The sequence below is a fragment of the Gastrolobium bilobum genome, unplaced genomic scaffold (assembly GCF_033153095.1).
Source record: "Gastrolobium bilobum isolate Gb01-03AN ecotype WA unplaced genomic scaffold, APGP_CSIRO_Gbil_v1 utg24116, whole genome shotgun sequence".
Lineage (NCBI taxonomy): Eukaryota > Viridiplantae > Streptophyta > Magnoliopsida > Fabales > Fabaceae > Gastrolobium > Gastrolobium bilobum.
In genome coordinates this window covers 11336-29906 of record NW_026896778.1, presented here as the reverse complement: position 1 = coordinate 29906, position 18571 = coordinate 11336, and the positions used below count along the sequence as shown (strand labels likewise).

The following is an 18571-nucleotide window of genomic DNA, read 5'->3' as shown; positions in this document are numbered from 1 at the left end:
CAAGCTATCAAATCGTTTCAGATTGACAAGATGTTTCGAAATTCAGCTTGATTGCTTGATTAAGGGAATGCAATGAGTTGTATATGAAGTTGAAGATAAGACTTTGACTATGGCAACCTGAATACTTATAGGAAATTTGTATTTGTCATTTAACATAACACAATAAAGTTTCTTACACACATAATATTTTGTGGGGTCCATATTTTTTGAAAAAAAAGAAAAGAAAAACTACGGCATGCAAAATGAATTTCTATAACATTATATAATCATTTTTCCTACAACATAACTCTTATAAAATCCATAATTATAATGTTGAATGCTTTCTAGAATTTTAGAACTTTCATTAGCATCCTTGACTCTTCATTCAACAAATTTAGGTTTAAAAAGGCCTATAATTTGCAGAATTTATTACTTTCCTCTGCCCCATGTTTTTACAAAGTGTGCTTGAAGAAGTTGCATAGAAATTGGAGTACAACTATCGATGCATTTTTATAAACCACATTATTTTTTTTTTTTTTTTATAACAAAAACCACATTATTTTATACTTATATAAATTTTTATCATTTAATTATAGTCAATTTTGTTTTGTTTTTTATATAGAGTGAAGAATATTTTGAGTCATCAACAATAATTACGAAGTCCATTTTAATCCTTTAGAAAAGAAGTTAATTTATGGTCTCTTTGAAATTCAAAATACATCCAATTAGTCGAAATTATGGTCCCTCTGAAATTCAAAAAAGACCCACAATAGTCTCTCAAAATAATTAACATGGGTCTATCTTGAATTTTAGAGGGACTACGAGTTGACTTTTTTTTCTTCAAAAAATTAAATAGGACCCCGTGATATTTGTTGAGAATTAAAAAATATTTTACTCTTATATATTTACATTTTAATTGTTCAACGTACTCTATACATAATGATCAATATGTTTCTAACATATATGGAAAAAGACTGGTGACACTAATTGTGTTGGCTATATGTGAAATAATGGATGAAATATTTGTATCCGTTGAAGTTTCTGAATAACTGACAGTCCCCTTCTAGAAAAGCAAGTACCATAAACTGGGCTTTTTGACCGAGCACTTTTGTAAATTTTTTAAGGGAAAAAGAGTGTCTTTTTTTAAGTACATAAAGTTGTGCTCACCGTATGTAGCACCGAAATCGACACGAGACAAGCGATATAATACGACATTAAATTTTGACACGTTAATTTTAAAAAATATTAGATTTTGACATATTAAAACACGTTTTGATATTAAATAATATTTTTAATTTATGTAATTTATATTATATTTAATATTCAATAATTTAACTAAAAATAAAGCTAAACTTATAATACTCATCAATTTTGCAAAGAAACATAAGATATTCTAAATATTTATATTAAATTCAATAAAATGGTAATCGTAATCCAATGAATCTAATAGTTGGAATTAAAAACGCAACACAACGCACCCTTTGAACTTTTTTTGAGTCTCTACAACGAGTGTTGGAGTGTCGGATACCACACGTCAGGGTTTTTGAAGTGTCGGTGTTTCATAGGTGCCCACAATATATAGTTATAGTACAAAGAAGGAAAAAAAACCATCTCTCTCTTCAGTCACTTTTCAGTTGAAGTGGAGAAAAAAAATAATTTTTCATATTATAATCATGTACTCCCAGAAGTATATAATTATAATCACTAAAAGAACACACATTGTGTTCTTTTAAAGTACATACAACAAACCCATTTTTTAAAAGGAAAAACTACTCTCATATTGTTGGAGAATAATTCTCTTTTCTATAGACTCATCGATTTTCATGTTGCTCTTTTTTTTATAAGTGAATGAGCTCCATCACATGATTGTATCTATTGCGAGAAAGAAGATATCTCATGTAACATGAGATTAATAAAGCCTTTTTTAAAATTAGAGTAATTCCCCAAATTATTTTCTGAAATGGAACTCATATATATTTTTTTTCTATGTTAGCTACGGCACTATTTTAAGTATATGCTTGGATCCAGTTTGATGGCATTTATCTATCTTGTGTATTCATGTCATATGAATACTCAATCATCAACTACCAGTTCATGTTTGATAAGTCTATTGTTGCACTATTTTGGGGTGGTTAATTTAATGGGGATTGGAATCGGGAACTAAAAACAGAGTTCAGTGAAGCTGAAATTCTCAATGGGTATTCATTTGACACTAAAGTTTAAGGTAACTCTCATACTATTGGTTTAGCTTCTACAATAATTACAAGTTCTCCGATTGCATCATCTTTAGTTGTCAACGAACTCTCATTACAAATAAGTTTGTATCTGCATGATTTATTTGTTTTATAGTTATTTTAGTAATTGCCTCTCGTGCTTTTAAGACATGTATAGGTTCACCACATTTGTTAAAACTCCATTTTGGATTTCAACTTCAAATTATAAAAAGGGTTTGCATTTGTTATTTAACATGACACAACAAATTTTTCTACACACACAACTTTTTGTGAGACCCACACTTTTTGAAGAAGAAGAAAAAACTACACGAATCTCTATAGCATTACACAATCACTTTTCCTACAACATAACTCTTATAAAACCCAATTATAAATATATTAATTACGAACACTGATTAAGAGATTATTTTTTCAAAGTTGGATGTGCTTTCAATTGGTTCCTAGTGTGCAAGACTCGAGCTATAAGTCAGTTTACAATTTGATAGCAATTAAAAGGTTTGTTGTGTGTCACTTAACAAGACAGAATTGTGCCTTCAACAAGGAGCTAACAATGAAGCTGTTTTCCAATACTTTTTACAGGAAGTCACAGCTTTATTATAAGACCCTAAATTCTAAATCATAAACCTAAAAAATAATTTTTTATTTTATGAGTGGCAAAAAGAATTTCAAACAAGGAAAAGTTGGGAAACTACAGTAACGTGGTAAATAATTTGTAAATTGCTCTAAAGTAGTAAAAAAAAAACCATGAGTTGTAGAACTAGACTTGGCGTTTAAGACCTATCTCTTGCTGGATGCAATTTTCCTGGTGAGAGACAATGCGTACATGTTTGTCCCGCTATGACTATGAGCCCGAGTCTCAGAGTCACTTGTGTCACTGCCTCATTTCACTGGGTTTGGGTGTGGATAATAGCTTCCTGTACTTGTTTGAAAATACACACAATCTTCTGCTCTAACTTCATCTTGTACGAAGTATACTCGTTTGTAGTAATGGATCGTCTATATGTGATGTGAAAATTTTTAGTCAATTTTTTTTTTTTTTGATAGCCAATTTTAAGTCATTTATTGATATATCAGCAACCAATTTTAGTCATTTATTGATTAAAATGACAACAATTCCCTCTTTTAAGTTTGAAGAGCTTTATCATTGGAAATGTGACTATTAATCTGTAAATGAATATGAATGACTGAGATTTTTCATTATGATATTAAAAGAGACACTAGAGAATCTATTCTAATTATTCAGTTTCCACTCTCACCATTGAGAGCAAACTCACTATTATATGGCTTTCAAACAATTTATAAAATAAACAAATAAAAATATAAACTTTGACTACATAAATAATGTATCGAACTCACCAATAACAATCAAATCGAACTCATTGATCAAATTAAAGGAGTGCAATTAGAAGCTGACTCTTTATCTTTATATTCAATTGAATTTACGAGTCAAGTACAACTTTTTTTGAATTATAAAGTTTAACTTAGATATTTTTTATTTTATTTTTTGGTAAGAAGTTTAACTTAGATTCATTTGTTAATCTTGTATAAAATAGTAAACATAATAAAAATGTTTGTCAATTGTATAAAAGAAATTATCGGACCTAAAACAAAGAGAGTAAGATAAAGAGAGAGAATAGAAACACATGGCAAAACTTGTTCATTTGTTATTGGGAATCACATAATATAATTTCGCCTTGGTGTATGAACGAAATTAAACATTTTATTTCATTAAAGGCCCTAATTCCAAAATAAAATGTATGGGCTCCATTCGCCTCACAATATCTGTCTTTCGTCAATTACTCCCTTTACTCTTTATGTGTGTATATTTTTCTAAAGAAAAGGTTACGACCTTTAATCATAATGAATATTGCTTAAAAAGATTAGACACGATAAGAGGAAGATCAAAGGTGAAACGACAGCTTTATTAATGGTGAAAAATAGCTTAACTAGAATCTTAGGCAAGGCATGTGTTAAATTGTTTCTGGTTCTCGTATTAGTAAGAGAAAAAACATATAAAGAAGAAAAACTATGTTAAACTTCAGCACAAACACAATGATCTTGAAAAGGGATTTTGTCTTCAAAGCATAAGCTACTTTTATGAAATAGATGTGACTTTCTTGCCTGGAAAGTGCCTATGGGGAAAAGGCGAATATTTGAAAATGTTGTTAGAACATACTTTGCGGAGTTAAACACTATCTAAAGTACACTCAATCTCACTACACTATATATTTCATTTTCCTTGTTATTCTCCCCTGGAATAATCGTGCGGTCTACATGGGCTCCGCAAAAGGATGAGATTGACTATTTGTCACTCAAACTCGTTATCTTATTTTGAAGGCATATTCTCTTTGCTGCTTTTGTTCTGCAACTTATTGTGTTGTTCCTTATGGAGGCATGGTAAAGGTAACGGGCACGATTCTCTCTCATAGTTTATTACACGGACAAACCAAACATGTTTATTGGCTTCAAAAGTTTCAAGAAAAGTCTTTTATATATATATATATATATATATATATATATAGGGTCAGGATCATTTTACATCAGTGTAGGTTACACTCTTAATCTTGTCCGTTGATCTCATTTATATCTAAAGACTCTAATTTTTTAGTAATGTGAGCTATTGGATACAAGTGGATCAATGGTCAAGATTGAGTGTAAGATTTCTAACTCTTACACCGGTATAAGAATATCCTGCTCCATATATATATATATATATATATATATATATATATATATATATGAGCTACCCAGCCCACACTTAAAAGGCTTTCAAGCCCATGAACATCTTACCCTTAACAACTCTTAATGCCCAATAGACTTTTATTCTTAAAAAAGTTACTTTTTTTTTTAAATAAATTTGAGAATTTTTAGATGTTTAAATAACACCTTTTAAAAAAAGCAAAATTTAAAATAAAAGTTAAAATACTGTTTTTTTATAGCCATTAGTTGGTTGCATTTGAAAAAAACAGAAATTAAAAAATAATATAATTTTTTTTTGAAAAATAGATAATATAAAATTTTAAAATACAATTTTAACCTTATTCTATCATACCTATTTTATCTCTCCTTATCCTAGGATCATGCTATTTTATCTCTCCTTTATTATAATTTTATATATAAAAAGTATTTTTTTTTTATTTTAACATCCAAACAATTTGTTATGTAAAAGTGATTTTCAGATCATACATCCATACATAAAATAAATTATCTTTTAAAAAAAGTTATTTTAAAAAAAGCAATGCATGAAAAGTCATTTTTTTAAAAGTTCATCCAAACAGACCCTTATACAGGCTATTTGGAGTTAAGAGCCTGTTTCACTGTTTGGATCCTCTCTTTTTTAAGTTAAAAGTTATTTTTATTATAAAGGTAAAAAAAGAACTTAAAAAAAGTTAAGAGTTGTTAGTGATTACATAAATCCCATTTCAAGAAAAGCTGATAAGAGCTTAAAAAAAAACTACTCCTTGAAACTTTCGGCTTTTTTCTTTATTATAAAAAAAAAGCTCTTTTACTATAAGAGCTTTTATAAAAATCTATTTGGCTTAGCTTCTTCTTATAAGAAGAAGAGAAGAGAAGCTAAAATAAAAAATGATCTAAACAGGCACCAAGTGTGGTAGACCCACCCGTTTTACAGTAACAGCCTGTGAAGCCTATAAATTCAAATGAGCAAGACCCTGAAGACTTAGTAAAAGCCCATGCCACACCCGTTTGAACTGTTCAACCTAAAACAAAGGTAATGTAAATAGGAAATGGATCTTTGAGATATGAGTCATGTCAGACAATCTCAGTTGTCCATACGCATGTAAATATGATATGGGTATGGGAAAGGAAAGAGAAGCTAATGTGAAAATTGCTTCCATATCTTAAATTTTCCATTTAATTTTTAATTCACATTTACAAAATAGTGGATCATTAGACATGCCTACAAGGAGAGGAAGGAGGTTAGTGTCAGCCAAAATGATATTCAGTTTATGTTGTGGGGAAACCCATGGCCTGAAACTTACAGATCATAATAGATGTCTGACCTTTCATTTTTTGCATCTTCACATCATATAACACGTATCTGACCCCCATAACCATAGTGCTTGAGGAGCCCTTCATCTTGTCGCCAATTTTCTCTAACCTTAACTTCAATCTGTTCAAACACCAATGTTGAGTAAATATATTCCAACTCTAAATATTAAGTGTATGATGATTGTACCACATCACCACTTGAAGCTCAAGACTAATAAACGAAACAGCAAAATACGCAGGCCCAGGTTCAAATGAGTAGCATAGATACAGAATAATAAATTATGTAAATTGGCACCTCAAGATAAACTTTTTTCTGAAGAAAATCTTCAACGTCAAGGCGGGCAGCTGTTGCAAGCAGTTTCAAAGCCTTTCCTTCCTGAAGTAGTTGAGCACAACATACGTTTAAGTTACTGTTCGGTCTTTATTATGCACCAGATAAATGCTCATTTGAAGGTGGCAGGGGTATCTTTAGCAGTATTAGATTTTCTTTCCCAAATAGAAATATAATTCCAAAGAATTAAAGATAGAAAAAAAAATCAGGAAATTGAGATTACTTTAGGTTGCAGCTTGCAAGTCATGTTAAGGTACAACACCCAAACATTTATAAAAATTCTTTTCTGGAAATATGTTCTCAAATTCAGTGTTAAATAGAGTAAGCTCAAAACTAATGCCAAAAAGCCAGAATCACAGTAATACCACTGGCAGTATTGCAACTACTGCATCCTGTACAAATCAATTCCACAAGTTGACATTTGACAAATGATCAGCTGAATTTTGATATAAGTAACATACTCTTCCAATAAGAATAATCTTCTGTGTGTTTTTCTCAACCAAAATCTCCACTTGTATGAAATCTTTTGCATTGGGCCGAGCCTTATAGCTTACAACATTCACCTGGAAGAATTGGAAATAAGAAAATATTTGTAAATATTTCTACGAAAAGAAATTAGTTATTCCTTCAATTTCCTTTTTTTTTTTTTTTTTTTTCCTTTTAACACTTTTTCCTCTTCTCTATTGTTTTTTTCTTTTTCCTTTAGGGGTGGGAGGGGAAGGTGGGTATATCACAAATAAAAAATGAACTTACCTGACATGCATAGGGAATTTCATTTCGATACTGCATAAATATTTTTTCTCTAACAATTTCAGCTACAAAAAATCTTTCTGGATGCTCGCTGACAATGTCCTGTGAATTCAGGAACAACATTAAGGCAAGGACAGCACATGAAAGAAGAAATGACAAGGGATGCATTCAGGTTTTTATTATACCCACGGTGGTTAATACTTAATATTATACAGTGATAGCAGGGGGATCTGCACTACAGTATAACAGAGTTGCAAAACCCACATATCATAGCAATAGCAAATACTATTTGCAGTACTTGTCTACTATAGCTACACTGATTGTGGGGTACCTGCACACACTCTTGCACCATTGGAGCTATAAAGCATGGCATTATATAATGTATGTCATCATCCAAAAAGGATTTCCTTTTCCAGCTCTTACAGTACAGGGACTATTCCAGACATACAAAGTTACAGTCTCAATGCATGGGTAATTAGCCACACACTAATTGCCAGCAAGCACTAATAGCCTTCTCCACAATACGACTAATTGTGTCACTCACTACCAGTCTAGAATTGCATGCAACTCTATGCCTAGAGGCGGTTGACCATGTGGTATATTGAGATGATAATTACAATTGGATTACTCGATCAAAGGTGTTAGGGCTCTGGATTATTTAGAGATTGGAATTGGTATCATACTATTATAGAAGGGAGGAATGAAAGAAACAAATAGAAATGGAAGGAAAAATCTGTTTACTGATGATAAAATCAAATGAACATACAAGAGACACTTCTCTTGCCAAGGGGCACTCCCCTTCTCAAAATGAGCACTCTAGGCCAATATTCAGAAAAATACCCAGTCTATCTCATATAGAGGGCAACACCTCCTTTTAGACAAACAAAACCTTCCTCCTAACTAACTTTCGAATGACTAAGTATATTCTTTACGAAGGAATATTCTTTCCCTCCCAATGCAAACTGTATCCAAAGTTCACTAAAAAAATGACACAGAATGCATATGCAAGGGTGTTGTATAGCTTTTCCTTGATAGATGAATTCAAAAATGATAACATGACCTCTCGATAAGTAGGATCTATATACAAATTTGATCAGTCAAGGCTGAATGCCACTCTATTGTTCATATCACATCTTTATACAACGAGAAAAATCAACAAGTACCATTATAAATCAAGTAATCAACATGTGTATTTGTGACTGTTGTGTACATTTATGTGCAGCCTGGTTTGCTTTAATGAACTTCTACATAATCCCAAGGTTACTAGCCAGTTTTGACTTCAGTTTACTAGTAATTTAAACTCTATAATCAAATGAATTTACTCTTTACATAATTAGGTGTGTTATAGCAGAAGAATGGTTCTTTCAGTGTCTGATGGGCTCCTGTTTTTATCTCTAAACGGGACATGCAACAGTGATGATGCAACAATGGACATTTGAATGAGGGCAACAAAATTTTAACTGTTGATATACCTTTGGGTAATAGGCTGGTCCCTTGGGAAGCTTTGACAGTATCCAGTCCTTGACATCTTCAACCCCATGACCAAATTTGGCACTAACTGGTATAACCTCGTCAACATTGGTAAATTTCTCATACCACTGCAGGGAATTTGAAATAATTAGGACATAAAGTACTGGAAAAATATGCCATTACCAGTGAATTAACTTATACATGCTAATATAAATACTAATTAATGAGTTCCAACCTCAAGTTTCTTTGCAACTTCACCAGGTTTGATAAGATCCTTCTTGTTCAGAATCAGTAAAGTGGGGGGTTTATCTTTGAGGTCTCCTATGCCTTCTTCCAACACTTCATCGATCTAGAGATAGAGAGCAGTTTAGCAAAAGAGGAAAGAAAAAACTAAAACCGTTTTGTAAACCAAGAATCATACTTTTTCAGGTGCTTTACATGCATCAACGAGAACCAATACACAGTCAGCATTAACTGCAGCGCTGCGAACATTTTTCATCATCATTGAGTCTAACTTGTGCATTTCCTTCTGTAGAACACCAGGCGTGTCATAAAGTACCATCTGCAAGAGAATCACAGGTCAGAGAAATGAAGATAAAACATAAATACCAATGTCCATCCATTAGGAACAACAAATTTGTATTAATATACTCATGAAAAATAACTAATAAATTATAACAATTAAATAGACTCTTTTACCTTAAGCTCAATGGTTGAACTTATGAATTGGTAGAATGTTAAGAGAACTATTTATCAATTTGAGTTACCCCGCTTCATTTAATTACTGCAAAACATTTTCAAGTGAAATACCAATATCAGATCATTTAGCTCTAAAAAACCATTATAGTGGGTTCGTATTTAATTAATTCAAAGCTAGGATACTAGCCAAGAAAACTTGCATCACATATTGAATGTCCCTTTTCTAGTTCACGATATCATTAAAGATCGAAGTTCCAAGGACGAGATGCCAATTACATCATCGAAATTAAGATAACATTGAGCAGAATGTCATGAAGATCACATCGGTTCTAGAACAACATCAGTCTTCAATTGAAAAATATCCTTCAGAGTGTCTGAATTATCATGCATTTAAGAAATTTGGAATTGGCAATTGTTGTGGGAAGTAAAAGTAGGAAAAAAAGAAAAAAAACTCAGCATAACAATTTTTAATCTTGAAGGGTCATGCATGACAAGGAACCAACTATACAAGCTGATGAAACCAGACAGAAGAATTATCCACCACTAAGGATTAAACCTGATAATCTGAGCCAGAACATATACAGAGAATTCGATGCCTTGTTGTTTGAGGTTTATCCGTAACTATTGACAACTTTTGGCCAACCATTTGGTTTGCAAGTGTACTCTTCCCAACATTTGGCTTGCCAAGTAAAGCCACATATCCTGCATTACATTTCAACACATCAAAAAAAAAAAAATTTAAAAAAAAACAAACAAAACACCACCACAAAGCATTAAATATTAACATTAATTATAATTAATTAGAAGAAACAAGTTTGTTTAACAACACTAATCAGAACCAGAAAAAACAAAAATCTCAAGGCAACTGAGGAACCAAACCCTAAAACGAAACATAGAGGAGACTAACCGCTTCGGTGGTCGGGTCCGGAATCGAAATCGAGCTCCTCGGTCTCGTAATCGTCGAGCAAAGCCATGTTCCTGTCGGGCTTCACGCTGAGAGACAAGAACGACGCGTCGTCGTCCAAATACGAAGCTACTTCTTCATCTTCTTGTTCTTCTCCTTGTGCTTCTTCGCTGACCCAGAGCTGCTCTTGTTTGTTGGCGAATGCTTCGAAACGACGGTGCCTGCTTCTGCAGCAAAGCTGTGACGGCGATTCGGTTCGGTTCCGGTGGAAGGTAGTTCGGTTGGTGAAACCGGGAACGGGAAAGAGAGAATGCTGAAATAGGAATTGTTGTGTGTGAACCGTTGCATTTGAAGGTGCGTGCAAGGCTAGTTTCTCCATTAGCCTGTAACAATGCTCTGCTACACTACTCTTCTTCTCTCTTCTTTTATCCAAGTCACCAGATAATGATTAACTAAATGTTTAAAACGACGTCATTCTTTACATGTTTACTGTCTACTTATATGATAATACTTGGGGTACTCTCCTCCTCTTTCATTTTCTTCTTTTATCCAAGTTAGCCTATATAATACTAGGGGTATGTTTTGAATGTTTGAAAGGGAATGGAATGTAAAATTAAAAAATGAAAGAGAAGGAACGGAAGGAGAATAGGAAATTAACTAATAAGGGTGACGTATAAGGTATGATAGTATAAGTTTATACTATATATTATGTCATTTTCAGTTGTTTGGTGTGACCATCGTATAGTATAAGCTTATACAGCATAATCCCTTAATACATCAAAACGATGTATAACTTAATCTGGCCTAAAGGTGCTGGATAAGGCCTGATAAGAGATTGATGTATTAACATCGTTGACCAATGTAATTCTCAAAAATTAATATATTATTTTAATATTAATCTATTAAAATAAAAATTAATTTTTCAATATATTAGTTTTTAAAATATTGAATATTTTTATTTTTATAAAAATTAATTTATATTTTGGACACACTAATCAATAAATTTTTGTAAACATTAATATCATATGATATTTTTTGAAGAATTATATAAATTCTTTATTAAAAGATACTTTTATTAAAAATATTTATTTTTATCATATATAGTATTATACAGTACATTACCATAGGGGGCAATTTGGGTTGACCCGCCCCGCCCCGCCACCAACCCACCAAAAACGGGGCGGGGCGGGTTGACCCGCCAAAAAATATGGGTTAAAAAGATGAACCCACCCCGTTTTATGGTGGGTTGGCGGGTCAACCCGCCAATTAAAAAAAAATTATTTAAAATTCAAAAGTAAATTGTATTTTATGAATTTTTCTAATATTATTTTATTTTATTTCACATTTCTCTATATTTTTTTAGTCTCAATCTTAAATGTATACTAATATTTGTCAAACATTCTTTAGGAATTTATATATAGATAACATTTCTCATAAATAAATTTGTTATTCTTTATTTTTTCTAGGAAGTACTAAGATAAAAAAAATTATATATCACAAAAATTTAAGGATTAATGAAATACTATCAAATTGTAAAAAAAAAATATATATATATATATATTATAACCCGGCGGGTCAACCCGCCCCGCGGCGGGTTGAACCCGTTTTGACCCACTTCCAGGCGGGGCGGGTTGAGGTGGGTTGGTGGGTTGAAAACCTCAACCCAACCCGCCCCGTTTTGGCGGGTTGACCCGCCGGGCTCAACCCATATTGTCACCCCTACATTACCAAATACTAGAAGATATTATTTTATACAATATATTATTTTATACAATACCGTGCCAAATGCTGGATAGTATTAAAATTCAATCAGGTCTTATACAATCAAATCTTATACTATCAGGTCTTATACTATCAGGCCTTATCTTATACTATGCACCAAACATGCCCTGAGGTTTGGTTTTTTGTATGGTTATTTAAGATCCTCTAGAGTTCTTAATATTTAGTGTATTTTTTTGGAGGATACTGTAACAACCAATTAGTGTTACTATCAATCAATTTCATCGTTAGATCAATTATGTTGATTCAACGGTTATATTTATTTCCAACTTTGTATGGTTATGATTCCATGTATTTAATATTTTATATTTATTTTCCCCATTGTATAATTATGATTCCTCATATTTAATGTTTTAACTATACAAAGAAGCAAATAAATATAATCGTTGGATCAACATAATCAATCTAACGGTAAAATTAATTAGTAGTAACATTAATTGATTGTTATAATATCCTACCCTTTCTTATTCTATTATTTATTTTTTAATGCAATTCTTGGTTTGAAATACTACTTGGTAAAGGTAGCTTTGTAAATTGAAACCTGTCTTTTTGGTAGGGTTCATCTAATCTCATGTTACATGAGAGATGATATCTTATGTTATAGAGACACATGTGGTGGGCCCACTATCTACAAAAAAAATAAAAAGAATGTCATGGTTTTTGATTGGCCTATAGGAGATAAACTACTCTTATATTGCGTAAGAGTAGTTTTTTCTTTTTTGGTAATGGCCAAATTGTTTTCATTTTTATTTACTACTTGAGTTTTTTATTTTTTGGTAAATAAAAGGTCTAAGCCCAAAAAAGAAAAAAAAAAAACACCAAAAATAAAAGACTAAATCCTACACAGGACTGTCCTAGTCCTACAGACAGCGGTTTCACTTTTATTTACTACTTGAGTTTTTTAATTTCCTTCATCACCGTTTACTTCTACTCTATTTTGATTTTAAAAAGAAGAAAATGAAAATACTGAAACAAACGTCAACAGAAATTAAAAAAAAGGAAAAAAAAATATTTTTTAAAAAAAGAATAAAGAAAAAAAAGGAAGAGAAAGACTTAAAAAAAAAAAAAAAAGAATTACAATTTAGACAAGTCTCTCATATATTTGTTACATTAAATATTAACTATTTTGTGTACGTATTCAGACTTTCAAACATCACAGATCAATTGTAAAATAAAAATAAAAATAAAACTTAAAGAAATTCGTCTTCTTTTTCATTTCAAACAATTTTGAGACAATTCCTCTTTATTTTTATTAATGGTTTTCTTTATTTTGATTAATGATTTGTATTGCAATCACTTCAATGATATTTCATATTTGTTCGTTTTGACGTGACAAGCAACCTAAGTCTCATATTTGGAAAAAAAAAAAAAAAAATCGATACTCAAATCAGTAGTTAATGTGTATAAAATTATGTAAATAATCTTATTAATGCACATATTTTCAAAAACATATCTTTGCACTTAATAACTATCTAATTCATGTATTGCCAAAATGAAATGTCTGTCAATAGGATTATACTTTATTCATGAGTAAAACTGAATTGCCATTAACTTAGATGACCATATTTCTAAAGCATAAACGCACAAAAAAATAAAACTCATTAAATTAATGAAAAATTGAAGAAAAAAAATTCTCAAATTCCTTTCCCAAACTGATGTATAGGCAGCCTCAAGGGTAACTGCAAAATCAAAAAAATTAAACCAATAGGCAGTAGAAATATTACAATCAGCAATGGTTTATTTCAAGCGCCAATGAAAGAAAACCTCATCCATCCTTGACAAACAGAGTCATACTTCTGGTGTTAACGAATTACTACTCTACGTTTGTTCACCAGGGAACACAACCAACTGAAACACCTCACAGAAACACCAGACTAGAAAACCAGAATTCTACTAGGTCATGCATGTATCATCGCTTGACCAGATTTCCTTTATTTCGGTTCAGCAACACCAAGTATAAAATTTCTTCTGCTGTGTTAGAATGCTTAAAAAAGCAAGCATAAAGAATTCATTATGAATGTGCTCTGCCAAATGTATCAGATGGCGAAACACACTTGCCCTGCTCGCAAGAATCCATAGGAAACAATGGGATATATTATCTCACCAACACGGACTGAGCCATTTCACTAATCTACCATCTAGACTTTCGGTGAAAGGCACAAGTTATTATATTGAAAGGCCAAAAATTGTGCACATACTCAGGATGCCGGAAAATTGTAATTGATCAAGTAAGAGATATGTTAGCCACGTAGTATCATGTATAACTTTTATTCTCCTCTCCTACCATAACTCAGGTATTGAAGTTAGTGTTCATGGAATATTAGTTGGCTGCATCATCATGTTCCGGAACCACATCATGGTCGGCAGATGTCGATCCTTTACCCATAGGGAGATAAGACCATGCTATTGCTGCAGTACCAAGTACAATGGCGGTAGAAATAGAGCCCCAAATCCATCTCTGCCTCCTACTCCTTCTTTGTCTCTCACGCCGTGCCATCTCTAAACAAGAAAGTAAATAACATAAATGAGATGGACAAATGAAGCAAGTCAAACATACTAGGACAAACATTTTAGCTGAATAACATCAGAAAAGCATACATTTCCCCAGCTTCCATGCAAATAAGACACTATGCTTCTGTCTTCTCATGAAAACAGATACTTGGGGAAAAAGTCATAGGCAACAGCTCATCAGATTATATACCCATTAGGAAAATTCTACCATCCTTGGACAATTGATCCACTCAAATAAAAGGTTCAAATGGTGATCAGGTATAACTTAACATTGATAGGCATGAAAGGTAAAGCCCAAATCTAGCAGGTAAATGACCACTCCTCCAAAAATTGTGCTATTTCACGCACCTAATACACAGAAGTTATAAAGCAATTGCACAAAGTACATAGGAAAATAAAGTACAATTTAAAGCTCCAAAGAAACTTCAAAAGTATAAAGCACTTGCATAAAGAGTCCAAGCAAATACTTTCAGTGAATACCTAGAAAATAATACATGCCATACAATATTAGTGCCATGACCAAGTACAAATCCAGTAAAATTAAACAATAAAGTTTATGGACGGAAGATGTACGGTAGTCATTTGGTCTATTATTGCAATAACACTACATATAAGCATAAAGTCATGAGCCGAAAATATATTGCCATAACTAATTAATTTATCTTCATTTCATAATGACAATGGATTTTTCAGTCTTCCCTTTCCTTCCAATAATTCTCTCTTTTGGGGTGGTTGGGGGTGTAACCCATAGTGGATTTTAAGCCATCAATCAGAATAGCATCTTAAGTGTTGTTGTTTACATAGTCAAACACATGGTCCCACCCATGGACATACAATTCTGATACTCTATCAATGAAACTACCATTCCACATTCACCGCCAATGACCATAAAGCAGAAACTCAGAGCTACCTGGTGTTTTCTCAACTCTCTCCTGAACCAGTAAGCTTGTGTCATTTCAAATGGAAAGTGGGAGATATGTGTTATGAGGAAAAACAAAATGACAAATCAAAGCAATACTAGCTAGTAGCTAAGTAGATATATTTATAACACATTAAAAACAACATAGACATAATCAGTTAGAGGTAGAAGAAGAATAAATGTGCTCACTTGATCAATACAATTTAAGTGAAAAAATATGACATAAATCTCACCTACAGCCTCCTGGTTCCTCTGAGACATCTCTCTATTCATGGTCTCATAACAGTGGAGACGTTCCAACAGTCGAGCAATCTCAAAGTTCTTTGACTCTAATTGAGCCTCCATCTCTATCTCCATCTCAGCCTTGGCAGTTCCTCTCCCAATGGTGTTCGATACGAACCTAGCAATGTAAGCTTGCTGACATAGATCTTCCACAGGATCAGAACTCAGCTGCCCATCCTCAGCAACAGCAGTAAGATTTGCAGGCAAAACAATTCCCACAAGAGATAAACCTTGTCTAATTCTCTCCCATTGGCTTTGCATGCTGTTAAGGGATTCTTCAACTTGTTTCCTCTTCTCTATCTCCATCAATAGACTCAACCTTATTTCACGCAATTCAGCTTCAACATCATGTGGAGAGTTTTGAGTCCCACCTTCAGAGGAGAGTTCTACAGGAAGAAAAGAGCCAAGTAAGATAATCAATGAAACAAAATATTTCCAAGACATCTACTGACCCTCTCTTCATCCCCTGTATGATCAGTGTATACAAAATATGCTTTAAAAGCAATGAATCAATGGAAAAATAACGATACTCCTTTTATCTCTGCACCAACACCCATAAATAACGACATTAAGAAAAGGTTAGAAAAATGATAAACAAAAGGCAAAATGGTCCTACGCACCACACCTAAATTACAAACTCTATTGGAGAACATATCCCTATGGCTGTCCACATGCACACCGCTCAGTTGCAAAAAAAATAATTGGCAGTAAACCTAGCTCAATTTACCTTCCCAAGCATCAAAAAACTCTGCGCCAGGAGTGCTCAATTTCACAGTGCGTTCTGTGCCTGTATTATCCTCTCCATCTGTGTAACTTGTTACACTCATCGAATCCTGTGGATCAAAAAAGCCTTCACTCTGGCCATCTCTTTCTGAATTCAATGCCACTACCTTCTCCATGTGTAAACCATTAGTAATGCCACTACTTCCACTTTCCATGTCTCCATACCCGAGGTCACCATTATTGCTGCCACTGAGTTTGGCATCATGTACACCATTCACCTGCACCTCCTCAACAGTTCCATGGTTCGTGAAAGTGACTTGGAGGTCACCAGCTGAACTGGCAACCACAGTGTCAGCGCTCTTACCATTGACATTTTCATCATCATGAACCTCCTGCTTGGCCTGCACATTGGCCTCAGAGAAACTCTTGAGGAGACGCGGGCCACGGCGTTTGTGATTGATAATGTAGGGAGAAGGAGGGAATGAAGAGGGTGAATCCGGAAGCGGCGTCACCTCAGGAGTAGCATAGAGTGCTGGCCTTAATTGAGGACGAGGAGGGGCCTTCTTTTTTGCAGCTGGTTCACTGCTTCTCCTCTCGAGCTTCTTCGAGTTCGGGACAGGCATTGAGGCCGGAGCAGATTTATGAACAGGTTTGGAAGCTCCTGGCTCTATCAACCTATCCAATGCTATAGCAGTAAAGGTCGGCATGACTGTACAAAATCATATGAAAATGACACATAAATGTTAAAACTTGAACAATTACGAATACCTTCCCCTACCCTAATTGAATTCAATTTTTCAATTATGTATACCACTAACGCAACGACAACAGTTAACCCATTATTGAATCTAATCTAATCACATAGAAATAAACATTTTTTTCTTCTTTGAGGAGAAAGATAGAGAGGAGAGGCAAAAGTAGGATTATTCATTACTTTCCACCCCAAAACAGCACCATATGTAAAGAAATGTAAATTCAGGTGACGAAATGCGAAATCCCTAACCTAAAATAATGACCTCTCTCCTTCCCTTAAGAATATTTGCACAATTCTAACCTAACACCTGTTGAAACGAAACCAAAATAGTTCGCAGAATATATAAAAACAAAAGTCTAGCAACGAATCCAAAATGTAACATATAGCCGAAACCTAAAACAATTAAATTCGAAATCCAAATCCAAACCTTAGAAAAAAAAAAAAAAGCGAAGAAATTGGCTTGATAATTTATTTATTTTTAAATTTTAACCCGAAATCAACAATCAGAAATGAAAATTCAGGAGAAAAATCAGAAAAGGGCTAGAAAAGAAAAAAAGAGAGAGAATAAACAAACCTAGCGTAAGGAAGAAGATGAAGAGAGAGAGAGAAGTGAAGAGAGACTAGAAGGAGGCAGCGTCTAGAATCAGAGGCGTGGGAAGCTGCATAGTTTTTGGTTGTATGCTAAATAGTTAATGTTGTTGTTGTTGGATATCGACACAGTTCCCATACCTGTGGAATCAATTTCGACCTTCAACACAGCCCACCTCTTCCCTTCTCTTCTATACTCTTTAATCTTTTTCACTTTTTATTATTATTATTTATTTTCCGAAATTTGGTGGCACTGGCAACCTCTTCCGCAATCCTTTGGGGTCAATTTTCTATTCTTATTATTATTTATTTATTTAGAGTTGCTTGTTCTTGTGATGATAGCTCATAGCCCCGTGGGCGTGCCACGACCACGCTTTTCTCGTGACGTGCGCCAGTTGGAATTAAATATAACACTCAACGACCTAGGATTAGTGACTTTCAATGAACATGAATATCGAACAGGTGCAATGCAAACCTTTGAATTGGTTTATGGCTCTAACCACAACAAAAATAATAATAATAAGCAGAGGGGACAAACAACAATGATAGGTGAGAATTGAGAGGAGGTGGCACCGTAGCACGAGCTCTTTCGTTAAACTTTATGAGAAGTTCTTCGTTTGATATTAATATATGAGGT

General features: G+C 33.2%; 2 protein-coding genes across 2 annotated transcripts; both read right to left on the bottom strand.

The window, feature by feature from the left end:
- Positions 1–5835: 5835 nt before the first annotated feature.
- Positions 5836–10806, bottom strand: LOC133301955 (GTPase ERA-like, chloroplastic). Its single transcript, XM_061501666.1, has 9 exons — positions 10382–10806; positions 10031–10176; positions 9197–9337; positions 9011–9124; positions 8778–8903; positions 7309–7407; positions 7017–7118; positions 6520–6600; positions 5836–6345 (listed from the first exon to the last, which is right to left on the bottom strand). Exons 1-9 carry the CDS (start codon positions 10755–10757, stop codon positions 6259–6261), a joined length of 1272 nt encoding a protein of 423 aa, XP_061357650.1. The 5' UTR covers positions 10758–10806; the 3' UTR covers positions 5836–6258.
- A 2996-nt stretch (positions 10807–13802) lies between these two features.
- Positions 13803–18196, bottom strand: LOC133301954 (uncharacterized). Its single transcript, XM_061501665.1, has 4 exons — positions 17921–18196; positions 16597–17301; positions 15821–16255; positions 13803–14656 (listed from the first exon to the last, which is right to left on the bottom strand). The coding sequence occupies exons 2-4, from the start codon at positions 17297–17299 to the stop codon at positions 14478–14480; spliced, it is 1317 nt and encodes a 438-aa protein (XP_061357649.1). The 5' UTR covers positions 17300–17301; positions 17921–18196; the 3' UTR covers positions 13803–14477.
- Between the last annotated feature and the right edge of the window lie 375 nt (positions 18197–18571).